This window comes from Sciurus carolinensis, chromosome 4 (assembly GCF_902686445.1).
Source record: "Sciurus carolinensis chromosome 4, mSciCar1.2, whole genome shotgun sequence".
Lineage (NCBI taxonomy): Eukaryota > Metazoa > Chordata > Mammalia > Rodentia > Sciuridae > Sciurus > Sciurus carolinensis.
Genome location: NC_062216.1, coordinates 100,908,277 through 100,930,151, shown reverse-complemented (window position 1 = coordinate 100,930,151; position 21,875 = coordinate 100,908,277). Strand labels below are relative to the sequence as shown.

General features: G+C 35.9%; 1 protein-coding gene across 1 annotated transcript in view; it reads left to right on the top strand.

Annotated features, from left to right (window-relative positions):
• Slc2a13 (solute carrier family 2 member 13) overlaps positions 1-21,875 on the top strand; it is a 349,537-nt gene that overhangs the window by 139,504 nt on the left and 188,158 nt on the right. Inside the window, exon 4 of the mRNA XM_047548591.1 lies at positions 16,298-16,406. Within this exon, the coding sequence (XP_047404547.1) occupies positions 16,298-16,406 (109 nt within the window). The remainder of the gene's footprint in view (positions 1-16,297; positions 16,407-21,875) is intronic.

Here is a 21,875-nt window from a genome sequence, read left to right as displayed (position 1 = left end):
ATTTTCTAGAGTTGTGCAAATTGATTTTGATTCTTTAATAATTTTTGATTCTTTAATAATGATTCTGTAGTATTTACATTTAGATTCCTTTTTTAATTTTTTTTTTTTTTTTTTTTTTTTTTTTTTTTTTTAGTTGTCAATGGATCTTTAGTTTGTTTATTTATATGTGGTGCTAAGAATCAAACCTAGTACCTCACACATGCCAGGCAAGTGCTCTACCCTTGAGCCACAACCCAAACCCCTACATTTAGATTCTTGATTAAGAAGTACTTCAAAATTAGCAGAAGGTAATAGAGGGAATAAGAAAATTCTTTGTAAACAATGTGAAGCTTTTAAAAAATGTAGTCAAGCACATTCAAGCATCAGAACTGGGGAAAGGAACTAGCAGCTGTGGAGTGCCTGCCTTGTCCAGGGAGTGTGCACACATCATTTTGGTTTATGTCATCACCCTGTTTTACAAATGAGGACACTGGCAACCTGCAGCGTCATTATTTAGAACATGGGTTGAGATCATATGTTCTGTGGGCTGTTAATAACTTTGTGGGCCATTTTGGACAAGTTGTTGAACTGGGATTGCAGGAGAAGATATTGGAAAGACTTTTTAAGATGTTCACCTGAGTTCTAGCTAACCACTTAGCAGTTCTGTGATATCTGTAAACTTTATCTGTAAGATAGGAATAGTAATCCTGGCCCCATATATGTTTGTGAGGGTTAAACGGTATGTATAAAGACATTTAACCTGGCTCACAGAATATGACAAGTGCCAAATAAAAGTTGTTGATAATGAAGATAATGGTGCTGGTGGTGGTGATGCATGACAGGGTTGGTAGAACAGAGCTCCTATAGAAACTGAGTCATGTACAATTCCACAGCACATGCCTTTCTCACTATCTCTGATCCTGGAAAATATCAGACAGAAAGGCTATGGAAATGTGTCTTTAAGTGAAAAGCACTTGTAGTTTTTGAAGTAGAAGAATTCTTTCAACAAATAGTAAGTTCCAGATCAATTTAGGGGTAAAATTACAATGGAGGAACCCAGCTGTATGGAAATTAGAGTCTACTAAGGGACATAAACAAAATAATCAAAGGCTAAGTAGATAGATCATCAGGTGTGAGAAAGAGCCCCAGCAGAGTAGCTGGGTGAGTGGGGGGGGGGGGCTTATTTATTGAAAAAGGGGATGCTGAAGGAGCAATGGATTGCTGAGGAGTCCAAAATAGTGTTTTGGCCAGTATGATTTGTACATCTACATGCAGATGTGGATTAAGAAGTTGAGTATGTGTACGGGGCTCAGAGGAGACCCTGACATGACAATGATGACAATGTTAATTTGGGAGGCACAAGATTGGAGGAGATCTATGGGGCATGTATATATGAGAAAAGAAGGGATGCCTTAGGCCCTGGGGCATTTCAAAGTTTGGATGTCAGTAGACGGAGGTAGATCCAGCACAGGAGACTGAACAAAAGCATCCAGTGATACAAAAGTAAAACCAGGAGAAAATGGTTCTTGGAAGTTAGAGTAGTGTTTCTGGCCATGAGAAGGAAGCCACTGATTCTGTGTTGCTCTTAGCTTAGGTGAAAGAGCAGAGATTTGATCATTGTGTTAGTCCACTTTTTCATCTCTGAACAAAACATCAGACAAGATCAATTTAGAGGATGAAAAGTTTACTTGGGGCTCATGGATTCAGAAGTCTCAGTAAATGGACAGCTGACCCTACAGCTCTGGACCCTAAGTGAGGTAGCACATCATGAAGAGTATGGAGGAGGAAGGCAACTCAGGATATGGCAACCAGGAATCAGAGAGAGTTCTGCTGGCCAGGAAAAAAATATACATCCCAGTGACGTGCTTGCCTACAGTTACTACCCAGTTAATCCATATCATTGGATTAACCCACTATTAGTTTATGTCTCTCATAACCTAGTCATTGTACCTTTTTGCATTGTGTGGTAAATGAACTTTTGGGAAACAACTTATATCTAAACCATAACAATCACTGAATTTGCAAAGTAGAGGTGACTGGAGACCTTGAAAAAAAAAGTTTTCATGAACTAGTAGAGATGAGAGCCTGCTTAGAATGAGGTTAAGAATATAGCAAGAGGTAAGGAAGCAGAGATAAAAGGAAGATTACTTTTAAGTGTATTTTCTGTAAACCAATATAGAAAATTGGGTATGAACTGGAAGGTGATGTAGGTTTTAAAAAGTTGACTTTTTGGTTTTATTTTACCATATTTTACTGATACTATATCAAGATTATATGCTGATGGGAAGGTCCAATAGATAAGGTAAACTGACATTGGTATGGATGGGTATATAAGACAGGATCAAGACCAAGTGTAAAGATGCCGACCTTGTAATAGGATGCAGAGAATACAGGTCAGAGTACAGGAATTGGGAGCATAAAACCTTGGAAAATGCCTTCATTAAGGGTAACAGAAAAACAGAATCCAACAAGGGTCACTAAAATGTAACAAATAAATGTTAGAGGAGAAATAAAATTCTGTGTATCAGAGAAGTCGAGGAATGGGAGGGTTTTTAAATTGAATTGTTTAATGGTATTAACTGTAAAAAGATCAAGGAAAATGAAAACTTCATTATTGATCATGGCAATAAGAATTTAGTGACATTTTGAGAGTCTTTTTCAATAGAATTGGTGGAGTAGGGAGGCTTAGAAAGTAAAATGGCAGAAATCATGTATAGACCTCTTTCAGAAAGTGTAAAGGTGACAGAGTTGTGGGCTGGTGGAGTTGGATAGAGATTAGTTGGAAGGGGAGAAAAGGAAATAATAATGTACAAGATCCCAGGAGAAGAAGTAGACAGTATTATGGAGGCAAAGAGAGGAGGGTCCCTCCTCTGAACTGTAAGGGATGGAAGTCACAGGAATTGACATCACAAGTCTTCTGAAATGTTCAAGATTTTGAAGTAATTTGCAAAGTGAAATAAAATTATGCATGGACAGGGAATCCAAGTCATGACTCTTTAGATCAAAATATCACATTTAGAACAGACTTTTGAGGTTGTGTAGATGCCATTTTTTAATTTTAAATATGTCATTTCTTTGTTGTGTTAGAACTAATTTAGCTTGCCTTGCCCTTTTACAGCCATTCAGCTCCCACAGATGTAATTTCTTTCTCTTCTCCTTTCCTCCTTTCATTAAAAGAACAAATGGATATAAGACAATAAAGAGAAAGGGCCAAATAGAATATTTATGAATAGTACTTTTTAGAAAAGTGCTAGAAAATGTGTCTTCACTATTTTCCTAAAACATTTATAGTAACTTGATGAATAATGAATGGGAATAATTTATAATAACCACATGCTTCACTCAAATAGAACACTTTTTTTTATACTCCTACATAACAATTACATCATGGCTGTATTTTATATAGGGAACCATATATTTTTAATGTAAATTTTGCTAGAAGAGTTTCATTCAATGGAGTCATATGATCTTGATGTTTTTTGAGGAACTTCAGAGGATAGGATGTTCTGGAATATCTCTGAAGTGCTTTCAGTTATACATGGCCTCATTTCTGTCTAACTTGTACATTCAGAGGGTCATGAGGAAAAACAAGACCATGAGCCATATTAGAATGCAGTCTTAAAAATGTAAAAACAAGTCAGATGGCAAGAAAAGAATCATACCTACATCTCTGATAATATAATGCTGTACTTTCTGTATGCATATAACTGAAATTTGATCAATTAAAACATATAAAATGATTTTTGTTTTGTAATTGAATTGTGCAGTACAATGGGCAGATTGAAATTTTAAAAGACTAAGATTCAGCATTCAGAAAAAGCAGCTGGATTAAAGCATTTCTAAGTAAAAACTCAAATTTCAGTCAGCATTTTAAATAGACACATCCTGACTCCCTTCACAGATTGCTATTGACCATATGGTAACTGCAGACATGCCTCAAAATAAAACTGCCATATGTAGATTTTCAAATACTGACCTCATCCCTAGAGAGCCATATTTATCCAGAAAAGCATCACAAACCATATCAAGTAAAATTATGATTCTTGTCATGTTAGAAGATTAGAAGAATCTGCCTAATGAAAAACAATCACAAGTTAAAAACAAAAATGCCGAGGAAATAAGGTTATATACAACAGACATTTAGAAGCAAAAGCCTCTGGAGAAGTGATTTGAAATTCTCCTTTCAAATGCCCAGTCCTTGCATAGAGTAGATAATGCACAAAAGCCATCCTGTGCTATGGCCATCAAAATGGATTTAGAGGAAATGCTTGGGGGATGATCAAAAGGAGTGCCCAGCAGGCATATCTTTTCTCAGACTAGCAATCGCTGCATAATATGGGCTGTCTGCTGGATGTGCTCATCAAATACCTTTTTTTTTTTTTTTATTCCTACTGTACCATTTCTGGAGTAGGATGTGCGTAACTCACTTCTCCCATTTCCTGCCGCTAATCGTTCTCAATTGAAATTCTGCCATTTTTTCAGAACATTTAGATTTGTGGGCATGTGTCTATGAATTAAAAACATGGGAGAAGGAACAGAATTTTAGCAGTTTGGAACAAATGCATTTGTACTTTTATTTCTCTCATTGAGGTCAGAGTGGAGAAGGAGTCTCCTAGGGGATTCAGAAAGTGTAGGTCTGACAAGTAATAAGAGATTCCATAATGGTGGTGCCTGTCACTGCATCCCCACTGTGTGCATGAGTACATGCCAGAGAAAAGGGGAGACTTTTTTTTAATACCCACATTGTGGACAGGCAAGCCTCCTTCCCATGGGTGTTGTGTTTTGCCTGTAGATCTTTTATGTCCAAGTTTGGTTTTAATCTGCCATGTGTCTAAAACTAATACTCCTGGATTCTAAATGTTCTTTGAGAGCTTTAGTTTTCCTTTGCTGGCCCTTTGATGTAGTAGTATTTTATTGGAATTTACTCCGTGATGAATTGTGTTTCAGGAGTAGTGATGTATCTTAGGTTTGTCTTCAAATCCAATACAATTGTGATCCTGGATGAAATGACCCTCCTGGGCTAAGAACTCTGAAAATTACATTCGACCATAAAAGGTCACTGAGATTTCTGAACCTATCTTTATAATGCCGTGACTACACCTAAACCTTGTCCCTTACTGAGCAGAGCCCCTCTCTAGTGTATATCATGGTATGTACAGGTCACAGTGAGAATTTGATTTTCTTGGTAAGAAAATTAGAAAATAACCTTATTCTAAGCTAGATTTATGAGACGTTTTTAAAAGTAATTTGAATCAATTCAGATTTCTCAGTCTCTCTCAACAGATACAGTTTTCTCACTTTGTACTTTTACAATTTTGCTAAATCTAACAAGATGATTCTTTTAACAGAAAATTTACAGTTTTATCTACAATAAAATGAACAATTCTGTATGGAAATTGAATAGCATTTTTAACGTTAATGTATTAACTTGTTAATATGAATAGACTTGCTTTTCAGTACTAATTTTTATTAAGTATTGATTTCATGAGGGGATGTTTAGTTAACCAAGTGCTTTAGGTCATAAACTGTTTTGGGGAAGATTAGCAGGGTTGTCCTGTTATTTTACTGTTCTCAACACAGCCTTCTGGAATAACTGAAGCACACTTTATGTATTGAAATGAAGTTTTCCTGGGATATAAGTTCTATCCAATGTAAGAAATACTGTGATTATATTTTTTCATTTGTTGTGGGACATTTTATTGGTGCTTGTTTCTTCTCAAAATTTGCAAATTAAGAAATTATGAGAAGAAACCAAAACAGCTTGTTTAACAAACTTTTTTTTTTTTTTAAATATAGAATTCCAGGTTCTAATTCATACTTGCTCTGCAGCTCAGTCCTTCATCTAGGGTTTGCAGAGGAGATAGTATCCTTTACTATTGATGGCCAAAGTCCTCAGCAATTCAGAGCTTTGGTCAAAAGAGATATTGCCAAGATAGCTGGTGTGTCAGTTAGACCTGAGGGAGGAGATTTATTTTATTCATATGCTGTGATCCAGGATATTTTGGGATTGCCATTATAAGCAAAATAGATTCTAAAATCCACCTTCCACCATGTGACTTCCAGACATCACAATTCTCTTGCACCAATCCTCTTGTATATAGTGACCAGACAGATTTATGGATTTCCCATGTAGGCTCTGTCTTTTATGTTTATGGCATAATAAAGACATCTTTTAATCTCACATGGACTAGCATAGCTCAAGAAATGGAAGGCACAGTTATTGTATTATTACTTTTGAATAGCATTTATATTCGGTTGTGTTTCTACTTCTGACCTTATTTACATTCTTCCATAAGTGTTTCTCTTTCTTTTTTTTAGGAGTTTCCTTTCCTATGTGAAAGCTGAGAGTAGCAGAAAATCCATACTTTCAAATGAATTCTTTTTTTCTGTGAAACCTACTCACATCTTTGAGAACTGGTCACCCCCACTTTTATAGAATTTCTGTATTTCTTACTCTGTATTAAAGGACTATCACTTTTATTTATTTTTTAATATGTAGATGACTGTGTGTGTGTGTGGGTTTGGAGTGGAATTTAGACCCTTGCACATCCTAGGCAAGTGCTCTAATTAGACATCTACACTACATACCCTGAGAACATGTTTTACTTTGTGTGTGTGTGTTGTGGGGGGTAATAGAAGCATGGGAAAATAGAATTGAAAAAAGAACTACTTTGGAATTGGAGACTGCATTTCTAGGCTTTATTTGATCCATTTTTATATCTAGTTCTTGGGAATAATATGATTTTCTAGAATCATGCTCTTCTAAGATGTTATATGTTAGGTACCTCATCTTTTTGTAGCAGGTAGAAACAGTTGCAATTTTTTTTTAAAGATACTCTGCCCTACTATAAGATCCTTGGGCATTTAATTTAGGCTGATTTTTATTGCTTTTGGAATTTTTATTTGTGATAACTGTCACAGGTAAAGCTAAATACAGTATGATCATAGTTAGGTTTTCACCTTAATGCTCAATAGTACTTAATTGTTGAATGCCTGAATTTAAGAAGGGAACATGATGGTAATAGAATATTTATTGTTCAGATATTCACATAAAATTCAACTGTCCATATGAATACAGTTTTTCAGCTGAGCAGATAGTTATATTTTAAAGCATAGTCTATATGTTTCAACATTTTATCTGATACAGATGTAGTATCTGGATATACAGAGATGCAATGCTTGATTTCTTGGGCGTCTACATGTGATGTATAATGAGGGCAGGGGAATGGAATAAATCTGATTTACCAGTGATTGTGTGAGTAGTTTGGCAGTAGGCATCACTGATAGAACTCTGACTTATTCCAGAACCTGTATTACAGATCTTACTGATTTATCACCTAGTGGTTAGTAGTAATCTGTGTAGGAGTGTTCTGATAAATGTAAAAGTAGATGTTACAGTTCTAGAATACACTTATTTACTCTAATGAAGCTATTGGAGTTTTTTGTTTAATCCTCAAAATAAAGGCTTACAGAGAAGAAAAACACATGTAATTTATTGAAGATTTTTAATATAAATCTTTCAAGTTTTATTCAGATTTGGAGAACTTTTACTAGAGAGCTTAATGGATCACATTAAAGCATCAGAATCTAAGTTATGGTGGGTATACTTCACATGTGCTATCACCTTCAGTTACCAAAACAGACCTATCTGTGAAATAGATGTCATCACACAAAGCATGTGGAAATCAGAGAGGATAAGGAATTTGCTCAGTGTCACGCAGGTACTACATTGCTGGCTGAGTTCAGTTCAGCCCTTTCCCCCTGGTTTGGAGAAATTGTACTATTCAACACTGTGGTTGTATAGCCTTTAGGAAATGTAAGTCTTTTATGTTCTTACTTCCTAACATACAATATCTATTGTAAAATTGGATAAGTGAAAAACTTTTTATTATATCACTAAGAATGGTAGTTTGTGCAGTTATTGCCAGAATACTATGAAGTTTAGAGTATCTGTCCTTTTGTTTAAAAATTGCTTTGTTTACAGAAAATTTTAATGTTAAGAGTATAGTTGTTTGAGAAAATTACTCATTTATTTAAGAAAATAATGCCTCTCTTTGCTCAAGAAAGGTTCTCTGGAGCAGTAATTTTATATACCCCAGACCCCTGTGGCTTAATTATGAAGCTTGTAGTTTTCTCATTTGAGAAATGCTGGACTGGAGGATGTGACTGCTTTATTTACATACATAAAGTAAATATTTTAAACTTTAGACTTAAGTCTTGATAGTAATGGAACAAGGTTTCTGAAAAACGGTACTTTGGTAGTATTAAGCCCTGTCATCATTGACTTTTATAAGTGGGAAAAGTCTTTACTTTTGCAACCTGAAATACTAATGACTAGATTAACATAGTCATTGCATATAGGCCCTAATGTAGCACGATTAGCTCACAAGCATGTGTCTGCAGACAACCAGCCCATCACAGCTTCTTGGCAAATTGATTGCCTTGGAGGATTTCAGAATGTATTGGCATAAATGCCAGACTGTGAAGGAATGATTGAACCACATGAGGTTGAATTTATCAATAGCAGCAGTCCATTCTTCCAAACAGAACATGTGCCAAGCACCAGCTTGTAATCACAAACATCATCTGCTACATATTGAAGAGGAAAACAGCATGGGTGTGCTCAGGATCTTAGTGGTAGTTTATAATTAATCACAACATTATTTAGCAACTTGGAGTGTTCTCAAATTGCTTCATCTTTGAGCTTGCAATAACCATATTTACTCTGGCTTCTCTTTCACTCCCTTTCTTTCTTCCTTTTCTTCTATTATTCATTATTTATTGAATGTCTTCTATTTGCATGATCCTGGATCAAATACAGAGAACAGTAAAATGATGAAATGGACAAAACCTGAGCCAGGCACCCAACATAATCTAATGTGGAAGAGATACCAGGTATACAACCCACAAAACAAATGAGGCAGGAATAAGGGCATAGGAAGTGACCAGCCGTCCACCATCAGATGGGTAAAATCCCAAGCAGAGCATCGTAAGAGATGCAATTATAGAAATACAGGTCTTCTTTGGAGCATTGCTTACTGGAGAAGTAATGGGAAATTAATCTTGAAAGATGGGCTGGGACAGTAGTGTGCCTTCATGAAACAGGTCCTGATGGGTTTGTGCTGTAGTAGAGAGAGAGCAGCAATGTGGAGAGGCAGCATTCTCCAGTCCTCCTGATGGAAGTGCTACTACCAAATGCATTGTACTGTGGTGTAGATGAGGCTGAGAAAAGCTCTCAGTGGAGTTGGTGTATCAGCCCTGGTTTGTGTGAGCACTTTGGTCTGCTATGCACTGTCTCGTCATGGAGATGGATGAGTGCACCCTCCCTGGCAGTGGAGAGGTGGGAGACAGAGAGGGCACAGGTGCAGAACAGGAGTAATCCCTCTGACATTTTGTGGAAGGAATTAGACACACATACATTAATTCTAATTAAAACTTGACAATCTATTAGATATGGGAAGTAGGAAGAGAAAATTAATAGTCAAAAGCCACAGTTCTTGAGTTACCATGAAATTAGATAAAACAGGGTAAGGACAAGCTTGAGGTGAGGAGTGATAACTTCTGTTTTGTATATAGTTGAGCTGACGTGCCTTTTTGGGTTCTTCCCTGTACTTTAATCTCATAATATGCACACATAGTGCTGTTAGAGCACTTAAACCCATTGTGATGGAGCTTATTCTCTTTCTGTGGGTGATTCCTCCCCTCCTCCAAACCCCTCAGAGGCATGCCTCCTTCATGTTCTATACCTAGCACAGAGCAGACTAAGGTAGGTACTCCAGCTATGGCAAGTGGGCCAGGGACTGCACAGAGAGACAGGAGAAAAGGCAGGAAAGAGCAAGGGAAGTCAAAGGAGGTGAAATGTTGAAATGGAGTTTGTGAGAATATGATTGGGAGCCAATCAGAGATGAGTGTAAAGTCTCCCATAGTGGCATGGCGGGTCTGATAGGTATGTGGAATTTGCTGTGAAATCAGTGTGATCCATTTTTTTCTAATTCTCAAGCAGTGCTCAACTCCCTGCATGTGGGAATGGAGAAGGAGTGTAGAGTGAAATGAATGTTTTGAAATAGATAACTCTGGAATTGAGGCTGGGTATCATGGCAGATGTGGCCCAAAGGAAGATGAAGTTGAGCCATTGAAATTGTGAGGAGCAGAGTATGCTTATTCCTTTAACTTGGAAGTGCCTCATTTTTGTGGGATGTTGCTCACACTCTTCACAGATGCCAAGGAAAATCAGCTTTCTTAAGTGTGTTTACAGAATTTCTTGACATGATGGCATGAGCCAGAAGTTAACTCAAGTTCTAGCGCTGCTTCACATTTAGTTTGTGATCTTGGGAGTGTGCCCTGTTCCCTCTGTGCCTAGGTTTCATATTTCTAAAACCAGGGTTGCAAAGTTTGTGCTTCCCTACTTTGTTAGAGGTATGGTGACAGAAGTGGTTTAGAAGACTTGAAAAGCCATTGAAATTTACATGGTCCCTTGAGCTTTGAACACAGGCTCAATGCTCTTGTGATTGACAGCTGTATTAAATTATGACTGCCCCCCAAACGTGCTGATTGGTAGCTAGATATCAGAGTATCAAGCTATCTTGGCTACTGGGTAGTTGTTGGGGAGCACAAAAAGAAAACTTGGAATGCTCATTGATATTTTGGTGTCCCTGTGGCCATCTTGCCTCCTCTTTCTGCAGGCCTGCAGGATGTGAGAATGGCCTTGGCAGGCTGCCTTCAGGAGAGGACCCTGGTGTTTGGGGCCTTGCTGAGCTCAATTGTAGCCTGATCACAGGGCCTTAACTTGAGAACTGGGGAGAGTAATATCTGAAGCTGAGCAGTGATTATCTTGCTCCCAGGAAAGCCCCTGCTTTCTCCACAGAGGTATCTTTACTTATTACAAAAAATTCAATCTGTGAAGTCAGTCCTCAGTGGGGAAGCCTCCCGCAGTTGTTATCTTATAATTCGTTAGTCATAAAATGTTCTCCTTACTCTTTCTTAACTTTTCTTTAGTACTGGATAAAATCCTTGAATGAAGCAAAAAGAAAGGAAGGCATATGAACTGGGAAAATCTTGAAGAAATTTGAGGGGTCCTCCACCCTTGGCAACTGTCACTCATCAATCTTGTAACAAACTTCATTGGTCCAGTTTAATCAAGCATTGTTGCTGTTCATTTGCAAATACTTGTCCACTTATGTGAGTAAAGGTTATGATCTGTTTTTGGTTTTGTTTTTTTAACCAGCTCTTGGTCGCTCTAATTTACATGCAACAAGAACAGCACATTTAAATATATCATCTGGTTAAGTTTTGACATATGCGAGTACCCTCAAACCATCTATCTCCACTATCAAGAGACAACACAGCTCTGGGTCCCCAAAACTTTCCTGAGTGCCCCTTTATAATCTCCCTCTTCACAGTAACCACCAGGCTGCTTTCTGTGACTCTGTTTTCACTTGAAGATTACTTTGAGTGAAAGGCTTTCTTTTGTTGTTGTTGTTTTGTTTTGTTAACAAAGTCAGTATTTTTAATAGCTTTTAGGACTGGCTACTCAGGCTATCTATTTCTTCTTGAGTGAACTTCAGGAAGATTCATATTTTAGAGAATTTGTCTATTGCATTAAGACATAGTGGACGGCATGAAGTTATTTATGACATTCCCTTATTCTTTTAATGTTTGTATTTAGTTCATCACTATTACTCCTGATATTGGTCATTTTTGTTTTCTCTCATTTTTTTCTCAATCTTTCTGTGTATTAGTTTTCTGTGGCTGCTGTAACAAATACAACAAATTTTATAACTTAAAAATTTGGAATTTGTTCTCAAGACCACTGGGTTGAAATCATTGTGTCATTGGGCCTGCATTCCCTGCAGGAGCTCTAAGGGACAATATGTTCCTTGACCTGTCCAGTTTGGATGGTAGCCAGCATTGCTTGGCTTGTGGCCACATCAGCCAGTCTCTGTATTTGCCTTCTCCCCTTCTGTCTTAAACTCACCAGTCTCTTATAAGGACACGTGATTGCATTTTGGGTGAGCAGTAGTCTGGTTTGAAGCTTATCAGTTTTATTATTTTTTTCAGAGAATTAATTTTCAGTTTCATTGATTTTTCTCTTTTCTATTTTATGGATTCAAATCTTACTATTACTTTAGTTTATGTTTGCTTTGGCTGTTATTTGTCATTTTCTGCTTCCTTAAGATCAAAGATAATAAAAAAATTCTTTTTTAAATATTAAAAAAATCAAAGATTATTACTATAAAATTTCCTCTTTTCTACTTTAATTCCATTCCACACATTTTATATTTTCATAGTTTCATATTCTAATTTCCATTATTTCTTTGATCCTTAAAAATATGATATCTAGTTTTCAGTGTGGGGGTGTTTTCTAGTTATTTTATTAATTTCTGTATTAATGTTATTATAACCAGAGAACTTTCTTTGTATGAGTTGAATTCTTTTAAATTAATTAAGACCAGTTTTAGAGCTTAAAATATATAATCTGTCTTGGGTTAACGTTTCAAAACATTAACAATACTTCCCCACCTCCCCATGCAGTACTGGGGTTTGAACCCAGAGGCATTCTATACTGAGCTACGTCTCAGTCTTTTTAAACAATTAAAAAAATGTTTTTTTTGAGACAGTCTTAAGTTCCCGAGGTTCTCACTGAATTGCTGATGCTGATGGTCTCAAACTTGCAATCCTCCTGGCTTAGCCTCCCCTACAGCTGGGACTGTAGACTTATACAGCCACCAGCTCACATATTTATTCTTTAAGAATACATATTCTGCTTTTATTTTGAATACTGTTTAAATGTCAGTTATTAGATCAGGTTTGTTGATAATGTTATTGGAATCTATATCCTTACTGATTTTCAGCCTACATGTTCCATCAGTTACTAAGAAAATATTGATGAAATATCAGATTATAACTGTGAGTTATATTGGTTTTTGTTTCATATATTTTGAAGCTCTTAGTGGGTGTGTAAATGTTTATTGGTTTGTCCTTTTGATGAATTGCTTTGGTATTTTCCTGTCTTCTGCAGGCCTGGTTATTTTTTATTATATACTAGATATAAATTTTATCTTATGGTTGAGCTTTGTTCTAGAAAGCTTTTCAGTTACTTGCAAACAGCTGATTTTTGCTTTCAAGCTATTTTAGATAATACCAAATAGCTTTAGGACTAAGTCTATACCATTGCTAAGGTGAAGCCCTTCCTCACACATAGCCACTAATCAGTACTAACTGAATACAGAGAGGGGACTCTCTGAAGATCCACAGAGTTCTCCATCTCTGTCTCAGCCTCTCTTTCCTCTGCCCTGTGAAGGCCAGCATCTCTGTTCCAAGTTACATCTTTTCAACTCAACACTACAGCAGGCCAACCTGTCTCCCTTCTTTGTACACAGCATGGATTCTTTTTGTGGCATTAAACAGGGACCATTGATGCATTCATCTCCTTTGTGTGCTTGTTTTTGTGGTGCTGGGGATTGACCTTGGGACTCACATACCCTCAGCAAAAACCACTGAGCTCCCTCCCCAGACCCCTCATTTGTTTTGTTTCTGAATATCAGATATCACTCTCCTTCCATGCAGGTTATCCAGTATCATGAGAACTGTTGTTTCATGCATTTCATGTAGGAAGGTAAGCTGGTAACTGTTCCTCCATTTTAGCTGGAAAATGAAGTCAAGAGCTGAGATGTCATACAAACTGGGTTTTAGCATGTTTTTAATTCTACTCAGAAGCCTTCAGGAGGCTCAGTTTAGGCCATTCCATCCCTGGAAAAGGCTACACCTGTAGGCCTGTCTGTTTTGTGCCTGTTCTCATATCTCCACCCACCTGCATAGCCGTGTAAAAGTTACTTAGCAGCTCAGCATTGTGAGGAGTTCAGAAAAAAAGAAAAAATAAACTCATTTGGTTTCTTCAGTCTATTGCTTTATCTATTTATTGTAGTTTTGGCCTTCTCTGTTACTTGGTTAGAGGTTTTAGTTTTTATTGTGTTGAAGTTTATAGGTTTCAAAGACATACGTGTTTAAAAGAAGATTAAGCATGAGATGTCTGTATACACAAAGCATTTTTAATACTTTGCATTTACAAAAGCAAAAGAAATGTAATAAGTCAAGCTTGACATGTAAAATTTTTTACTTACATTCAGCCAATTAATGTATTTGAGGTTTTTTCCTTTTGCCTCATAGTTTCTGTCATTTAAAGATTAATGATGATTTTCATTTGTTAAGTCAGTTTGTACTGCCTTATAAAGATAGTTTTATGATTTTAATGACAGGAAATTCTTTAATTTTGTTTATGCATATGTGTGATTGCCCTGACCAAATGTATCCATTAAAAAAATACAGTTTAAAAAAGGAATTGTGTTGTTTATTGTTAACAAATAAGTCCAAACCAAGATCAAATTTTGAAAGCCAGATTTTAAATAGCTAGAAGTAAGTTTGTGACATTTATGCAATAGCTTACCTCTTCATATTAAAGCAAGTCAAACTTTGATCCTGATTTGTCATTTTGTTTTTCTGCTCTCTAAAATCCCTGTGACCTAACCTGTCCACCAGCTCAAGAAGCAATTTAATAGTGAAAGTAGATGGGACTCTCTAAAGAGTTTAATTGATTTCTTGCAAGAGGAATTGCCAGTTTCTCATTGTGGAAGGCATTAAATACTAAGAAGGGGTGTGGTTTTGGTTTAGGTTGGTTTTGTCATTTAAAAATTTCCATGGTACGCAAGGTAAACAATGAACTTTTTATTCAAAAGTTTTAATTTATGAGAAAGGTAAATGTTTGTATGATGGCATGACATTCCTTATTTGGAATGGCTCTGTGGGTATATCTGCATTGGCATATGAGCCTGCCTGTCTTCCAGGTAGCTCATTCAGATGTATTTTCAACATTGCCACGGTAAAAGCTCTCAGCGTTTTACACAGCGTTTCTGATATATTTGATTTTAATTAGCTTGCTTGAATCTAAGCTGTGCTGTTTATAATACTTTCAGCCTGTTTTCTGAATGGGTTGTCACTTTATTTAGCTTTGAATAGCCATCAGTCCTTCTCTAAATTAATCTGTGGCCTGTCTTGCCATTTTGAGACAAAAACATTTGCAGTAAGTCAATTTTGTGATTGTAATCACACCCATATAGAGATAAAATATTCTCCCTAACTTACTGTCCCATATTAGCATATATTGCTGAGATGAGCATGTTCTTTCCATTTCTGCAAACTGTATTAATTTTCCAAAAGATTCCTGAAATAGTGAGACTTCCTACAATATTAATAGACTTGACTTAGTTTAGGGCTTAGCAGTATGTGACCTCCAGGAGAGTGCTCTAATGAAGCAGTTGGCACCCTGCTGATCTCAGCACATCCCTTCTAACAGCAGGAACATCACAGATCCTGGGAGTCAACTCTTGCCCATAAGGATACCATATAGAATTATGTTTAAATTTTTGAAGTTAAGCTGACCTTCTGAGAATAGAAGGGATACTTACCTTAATTATGCCCTGACGGTAGGCTACAGTAAGGTTGCTTACCTTTCTGGAGTCCTCAGTGGTGCAGATCCACAGCTTTTCAAAACTTATCTAGCCATCAGATGTGATGACCAAGGGAATTGTGCCATTTGGAAAACCTGTTTATATATTAGAATGCCTCTTGGGGAAATATTTAGAATTAAGACATACCCATTTGTGTGTATGTAAACACACATGTAGTTGACATTGATTTTTTAAAAATTTTATTATCTTTTTGTTAACTTTTATTAATAATGTGCTGTGTAGCTATAATCAAGTCTGATAATGAACCCATATTCTTTACCTTTAGTCAAATAGAATGAAATGAATGGTGTTCCTAGATTAATTGTTGGTAATAAATGCTATTATTTTAGTTGATTAAAACAGTTTGCCAGTGAATTTGCAAGTAGTCCTATGTGGGTGAATTTTAAATAATAATTAATTGCTAAGAAAGTGGAAGAATAAAGGGAGTGATTAATAAATATAGTTGGTAGATATAAAAGGAAGAATGATTTCTTACAGTTTTAATTATGTAGGTTTTCCCTATACCCATTCATTACTCCATCACTTGCTTTAACTTGAATTGTCTCTTGTTGATTTAGTTTAAGCTAAAAAAATAAATAAATAAACAAAAAAATATATTAAAACTGTTTTAGAGACGAGATATTGAGATGTTGTATTCAGGTTTCTGTAAAAGTGTACTTGCTTTGTGTAAAATGCCCAGTCATATTGATTTCACAGAGATTTGGGGAAATTTTTTTCCTAATGGGAATAATTATTATGGGTGCTAAAAATAATAGTTGTGTCCTTCTTTTTTTTTCCTTTCTTTTTTGAAAAAGCTGGACCTGTCATCTGCAGAATGCTGAGTTATCCCCCAACTCGCCGAGCTTTAATTGTGGGTTGTGGCCTACAAATGTTCCAACAGCTCTCAGGCATTAACACCATCATGTATGTATTTCTTTCTGGCTTTTTACTAAAAGGATTGTGAAGGGATTATTTCACATAGAAAAAAGAATAGGATTCTTGGTGATTTGTTGCTATTAAATATATAGGATTCTCCTTTTGGCAGATTGGTGTGTGTGTGTGTGTGTGTGTGTGTGTGTGTGTGTGTGTGAATCTTTAATTTTGATTTTGTAACTAGAAAGATGAGATTTATTTATTGTGTTTATTATATTATTGGCTTTATTTGTTTCATATAATTTTATGCCATCTAGTAGTACTTCCTTCTACTTTGCGATATTATGTCTTTTTTATAAACCATTTCTTAAAGCCAGTTAGAAAGTAAAACAAAAGAATGTCACCTGGCATTGTCAGAGATTCTAGGCACACAGATGACTCACTTCCATGTGAGGCATTCTGCTACCGGGCAATGTGATGAGGATATTAGAAATATGATTATTATAGCCAGAATAGAGTAGAGGAGAGAACCAGTGGAAGGGGTGGAGAAAATAGAAAAGCTCCCTGTTGGCTAGTTTTCAGAGTAATCTCCAAAATTGACTGCCGGGAGTGGAGTGGGTGAATGGTGACCCAGCATTCATTGTGAAGCCCAGTTTTGAGGACCTCTTTTGCACCAGATACTCAGCAAGTACTAAAAAATAGACCTGGTCCCTGCCTTACCCATGCAGACTGGTGGGGGAAGCAGATATTAAGTAAACTCACCATTAAATATATAACTTAAAATTGTTTTAAGAACTATACAGGGTTCATAGAGCTCCAGAGTGGATTTAAGATTCTGGATAAAAGTATAGAGAAGTTTATGAGTTTTCTGAGAAACCGGTTGGTGAATGAAAAGCTACATCTTAGAGGCTTTTTCTTCCTACCTTCTGGTTAAAATCACTCATTTAAAAATATATATAGAAATTACATAAAATTTAATTTTCCTAGCATGCCATTTGTATTGAGAATTTGACATTTTCTTTTAAAAATTACTTGATGTGATTATTAAGGGATAATTTAAGGGGAGCAAATTGGTTTAAATTATTTTTTAAAATAAAGATTAGGACCCAATGTTCCATTAGATTGCATCAGGATTTGTTAAGGAACCGTACTTTTAGTCCATCTATACCCTTTGTTAGTTTGATATTAATTACAACCCTGTCAGACTAAACTTCTGAAACTATATTTTTAACATGTTGCACTTTCCTCACTCCCTATATCATTTACTTCATTTTCCCTCACCTTTATCAGTCCTGTTAAGGAGGCCCATGTTTTGAAAGAGTGCCTAGCGTATTTGCTCCCTGGATTTGGCACCTCCTGGCTCTATTCTATCTCCAGTGTGATCATAGCATGGAATTGCAACAAGGCTTACACCAAACTTTCAAATAGTGCTGTGTAATAATAACCCTGTATGAATATTTGAGTTGATCAACCTAGTATGTGTTCTATTTATGAAAATATTTTTGTTCTACCCTTTTCTAAGCATTTAATCTTGACAAGTTTAAAAGCACAGAAAATGAAGAATTTCATTGTACTTTTTTGTTGTGCTTTTGAACAGGGATCACAGAGTCAACTCTAATTTAATGGGTAGTGACTGATCTAATGTGTTCCTAGTTGAAATGACTGTCATAATCCATCTGCAGTACCTAGTATAAATTGTGCTGAATGAGGTTTTCAAATTTTAATAAAACATTCATTTCTTCAGTCTTTAAAAAAAATTGGTGATAATAGGGAACCTGATATTCCCTAAGATTTAGTATAGTCATTAATGTGTTGTGTTTATCACAAGCTATTCACAATGTAGGTAGTATTGTCATAGAACTTGTGCTTTCATTTGAGTATTAATCCTGTAAAATAGGAAGAGTAAAATAAAGTACATGATGGTCGAACATGGACTTGTTTTGGTGGGTGCAAAACAGCTAGTCAGCTCCCTGAAGATTCTGACAAGATGTCTGTGTCTAGAGGTTAGAGTGATACATAAGTGGATAATCTGATATCTGGGCGAGTAGCTTGTTCACTCAAAATACATAATTTTAGACTTTCATTTTCTAAGCCCATAAAATTTCATGTAAGTCAATGTTGTTATGATAGACCACAATACTGTGTGTTCTTGGTGGAAAATTACCGGTCTGGGACTCTCATGTAGTGTGCTTTCTCCTCTGCTCCAGTCGCTGTTCATGTGTATACATGTGTGTCTTTTTTCACTATTCTGAAGATTCAGTATATACTATCATAATTGTTTTCTAGTTTAAAATAATCTCATAATTGGAGACTAATAATTTTGTGGTTTTTAGTTGAAAAGATTAGTCACATTTTTCTTATTGTAAAATTATTGTTTTAGTAATTCAGAACAGTGTTTTTGTGGATATTTTATTATGCATAACACTATTAAATTTTACTCTTTCCATTCTTTTTCCTTTTCACGTGAGAAATAGTCATTGCTCTTTGCCATCCCAGCTATCCCTAATAATGTGCAAAAGTTGAAATTTCCTTATACAGATTCCATCTGTGTAAATCTGAAACATGAAATAGTTTTATTGTGTTTCTCACAAAGAAAAATCCTTAGGCATATCTTATAGAAAAATATTGAAAGCTAAATCATCCTTAGAGTTATATTAGATAATGTTACCATGTTGTATTTTCTCCCTCATAGAATCCTTTATTTTTATCCCCTTGACCTATTTCATATCTTATCTCTGTCAAGAAAATGCATTTCTTCTGGAAATATTTAATTTTCTTATCCATTGTTCCATGTGTGTGTCTGTGTTGGTCTAAATGTCTTCTATTTTTATGATAACTCATTTTTCCTCCTGTACTCAGAAGACTTCTGAGTTCTGAAACGTTACATACATTAGACATCATATTTAACTTTTACAAGAGCCAGTTTTCTGATATCATTCTGATCACTTAAGAATTTCAAGCACACAACAGAAAAGATTATTATCCTCTATCCAGAGGAGAAAAAGAATAGAGCAAACAGTACTAGCTTTCCTGCTATAAAAGGGTTGGCACTGCACTATATGTCACAAACCAATCAACTATTTCAGATTTGTCAAAGTAAAGGGGAGAGTAGTAATAGATGAAGATGATCAATGTAAAGGAAACTCTTAAATTCTCACTATGATCTAAACTCTAGTGATTTTCCATTTTTCATCTAAGAAATTTTATCCATGACTCTCAATGAATGAATCATTCCTACATTGTCATAACCACTGGCAAGACATATGTGTTTGTGTGCATATGTCTGTCTGTCTGAGAGGGAGAGGGTGGGTGGATTGGAAGATACATAGATAACACTGGGCTCTGTGTAGGTTTGTTAGCATCCTTCTTTTATGGTACTTTTAATATACTACATTTTGGTATGTTCTGATAAACAGATAATTGATCCAACATAGACAGATGGAAGGTATCAGATATTTACTTGAGGTTACCAAATGATTAAATGACTCACTTTAAGGTCACACAGAAAATCTGTTTGTAAAGAGAGGGAAATCCAGAATTTTAAGCTTTTGAGTCTTGTTTTTGGTTGAGAGACTTGTGGGGAAATAGACTCATTTTAGAAAGTTCTCTGATTTTAAGCCACTTTTCTTTCAGACTAATGCTTCTCTCTTCATTTCCTCCTCTTCTAACTCTTTTCCTTTGAACTCAAAAGTAAGGATGGGGAGCAGACTATCATCTTGTGCGGGCTGCTCCCTCTCCCTTCTGAAACCACTGTACCTTCATCCTTAGGCCATGCTTTCTCCTTGGGTTTACAACAGATAGTGAAGGCCTTCAGAAAATGTGCCCTGGTAATAGCAATGTTTTAATAGCATTCATTTATTGACCACTGAGTACCAGGTGTGCCACTCTAATAAATATTCACAGAAAAGGGGGAAAGTAGGACAAAACTGTTTTGAGTCTCCTCGTGGTTTGTTATTGTGATGACAACATAGCAAACTGTTTTACTGCTTTACATATATAATACTATAAATTATATTGATAGACTATATCTTTCTTGATATGATATCAGAAAATATCCTGCCAAGTAGATGGGCCAGTTCTTTTTTTTTTTTTAAATAATTTTGTTTGTTTATTGGCACTAGGTATTGAATTCAGGGCCTTGCTTACACGAAGAACCACACTACCCCTAAGTTACCCCCTCTTCTATTTATTGACTAGATAGGGAGTTAAGGCTTAACCAATTATATATCTTCTTCATCATCACACAGAGAACTTATGGTGGAGCCTAATTTTCTGACTCCGGGTCAAGTGCTTGCCCCTTAGTCTTAGAATACAGAGCGTGCCCAGAGCTGGCTACTTAAAGCTTGTTTGAGGATGAGCATTCAAATTTGGTGAAAATCAATACTGATCAGAGATAAAAACCTGAAATGGCCATGTAACACAGTTTGAGTTTCCCTTATCTGAATGCTTGGGAACAGAAATGCTCTGAATTTGGGAGTGTTTTAGGTTTGGCTATATTTATATATACTTAATGAGATATAATGGGACTGGAACCAAAATCTAAACATGAAATTCATTTATACACATAACCTGTAGTTAATTTTATGCAATATTTTCTTTCACCTGTGTTTTGACTGCTGTTACATAAGGTCAGGTATGGAGTCTTCCATTAGTGACAGGCATCATGTTGGCACTCAAAAAGTTTTAGTTTTGGAGCATCAGACTTTGAACTTTTGAATTAGGAATGCTTGACCTGTAATAAAATTGTTTCCATCTAAAAAATCATAGAACTCATGAAATTCTTAAGTTTTCAGATATGTAGTTAAGGCCTTTGCTCTATAATTCTGATGTAGATTTCCTAGCCAAGTCAGTCTGATGTTTGAATGAGTCATTTATATTTGTTAATCATATTTAATCAATTTAATTTTGTAAATATGATATTTCTAGATATTTTATATTTTCATTCTCTCATTATCCCCCTGCTCTTTCTCTGTGTCCTCCCTCTCTCTCCTAACAAGCCTTCTTAGTATTAAAAAAGAAAAAGAAATTACCATGCAGTCAAGAAACATGGTACAAACAGGCATGGCCAGATGGTGACAAGTGTGGAGAAAGAAAAAGGTGGCAGGAAATAAGAGAGAAAAAAATAAGGGCTTATACACCCTTAGATTGCAAAGTTGAAGTAAGGGTGAGGTTCTGTTTGCAGTTCTCAACAAGCAGGGTGAGTGGATTGCAGCAGAGCTCACTGAAGTGTCTTCCTCTCTCTCTGCCTCCTCATTGTTCAAGAAGCTATTGAAAGCTCAAATGCTTATCTCAGTGGAGTATTTCAAGATGGCATCTGTATGCTGCTCATTGGATGAAAGGCATTGAGCTAGTAGGAAGATGTTAGAATTCATGGATGATTCCTTGGAATATAAGCATAATGTAACGGAAAGGATATTAACACCTGAATCAGGAGAAATAGTTTCTCCACCATGGGATTTGGGGCATGCCAGTTAATTGCCTTTAATTCAGTGACCTATAAAGTGAAATAGATGGAGTTTT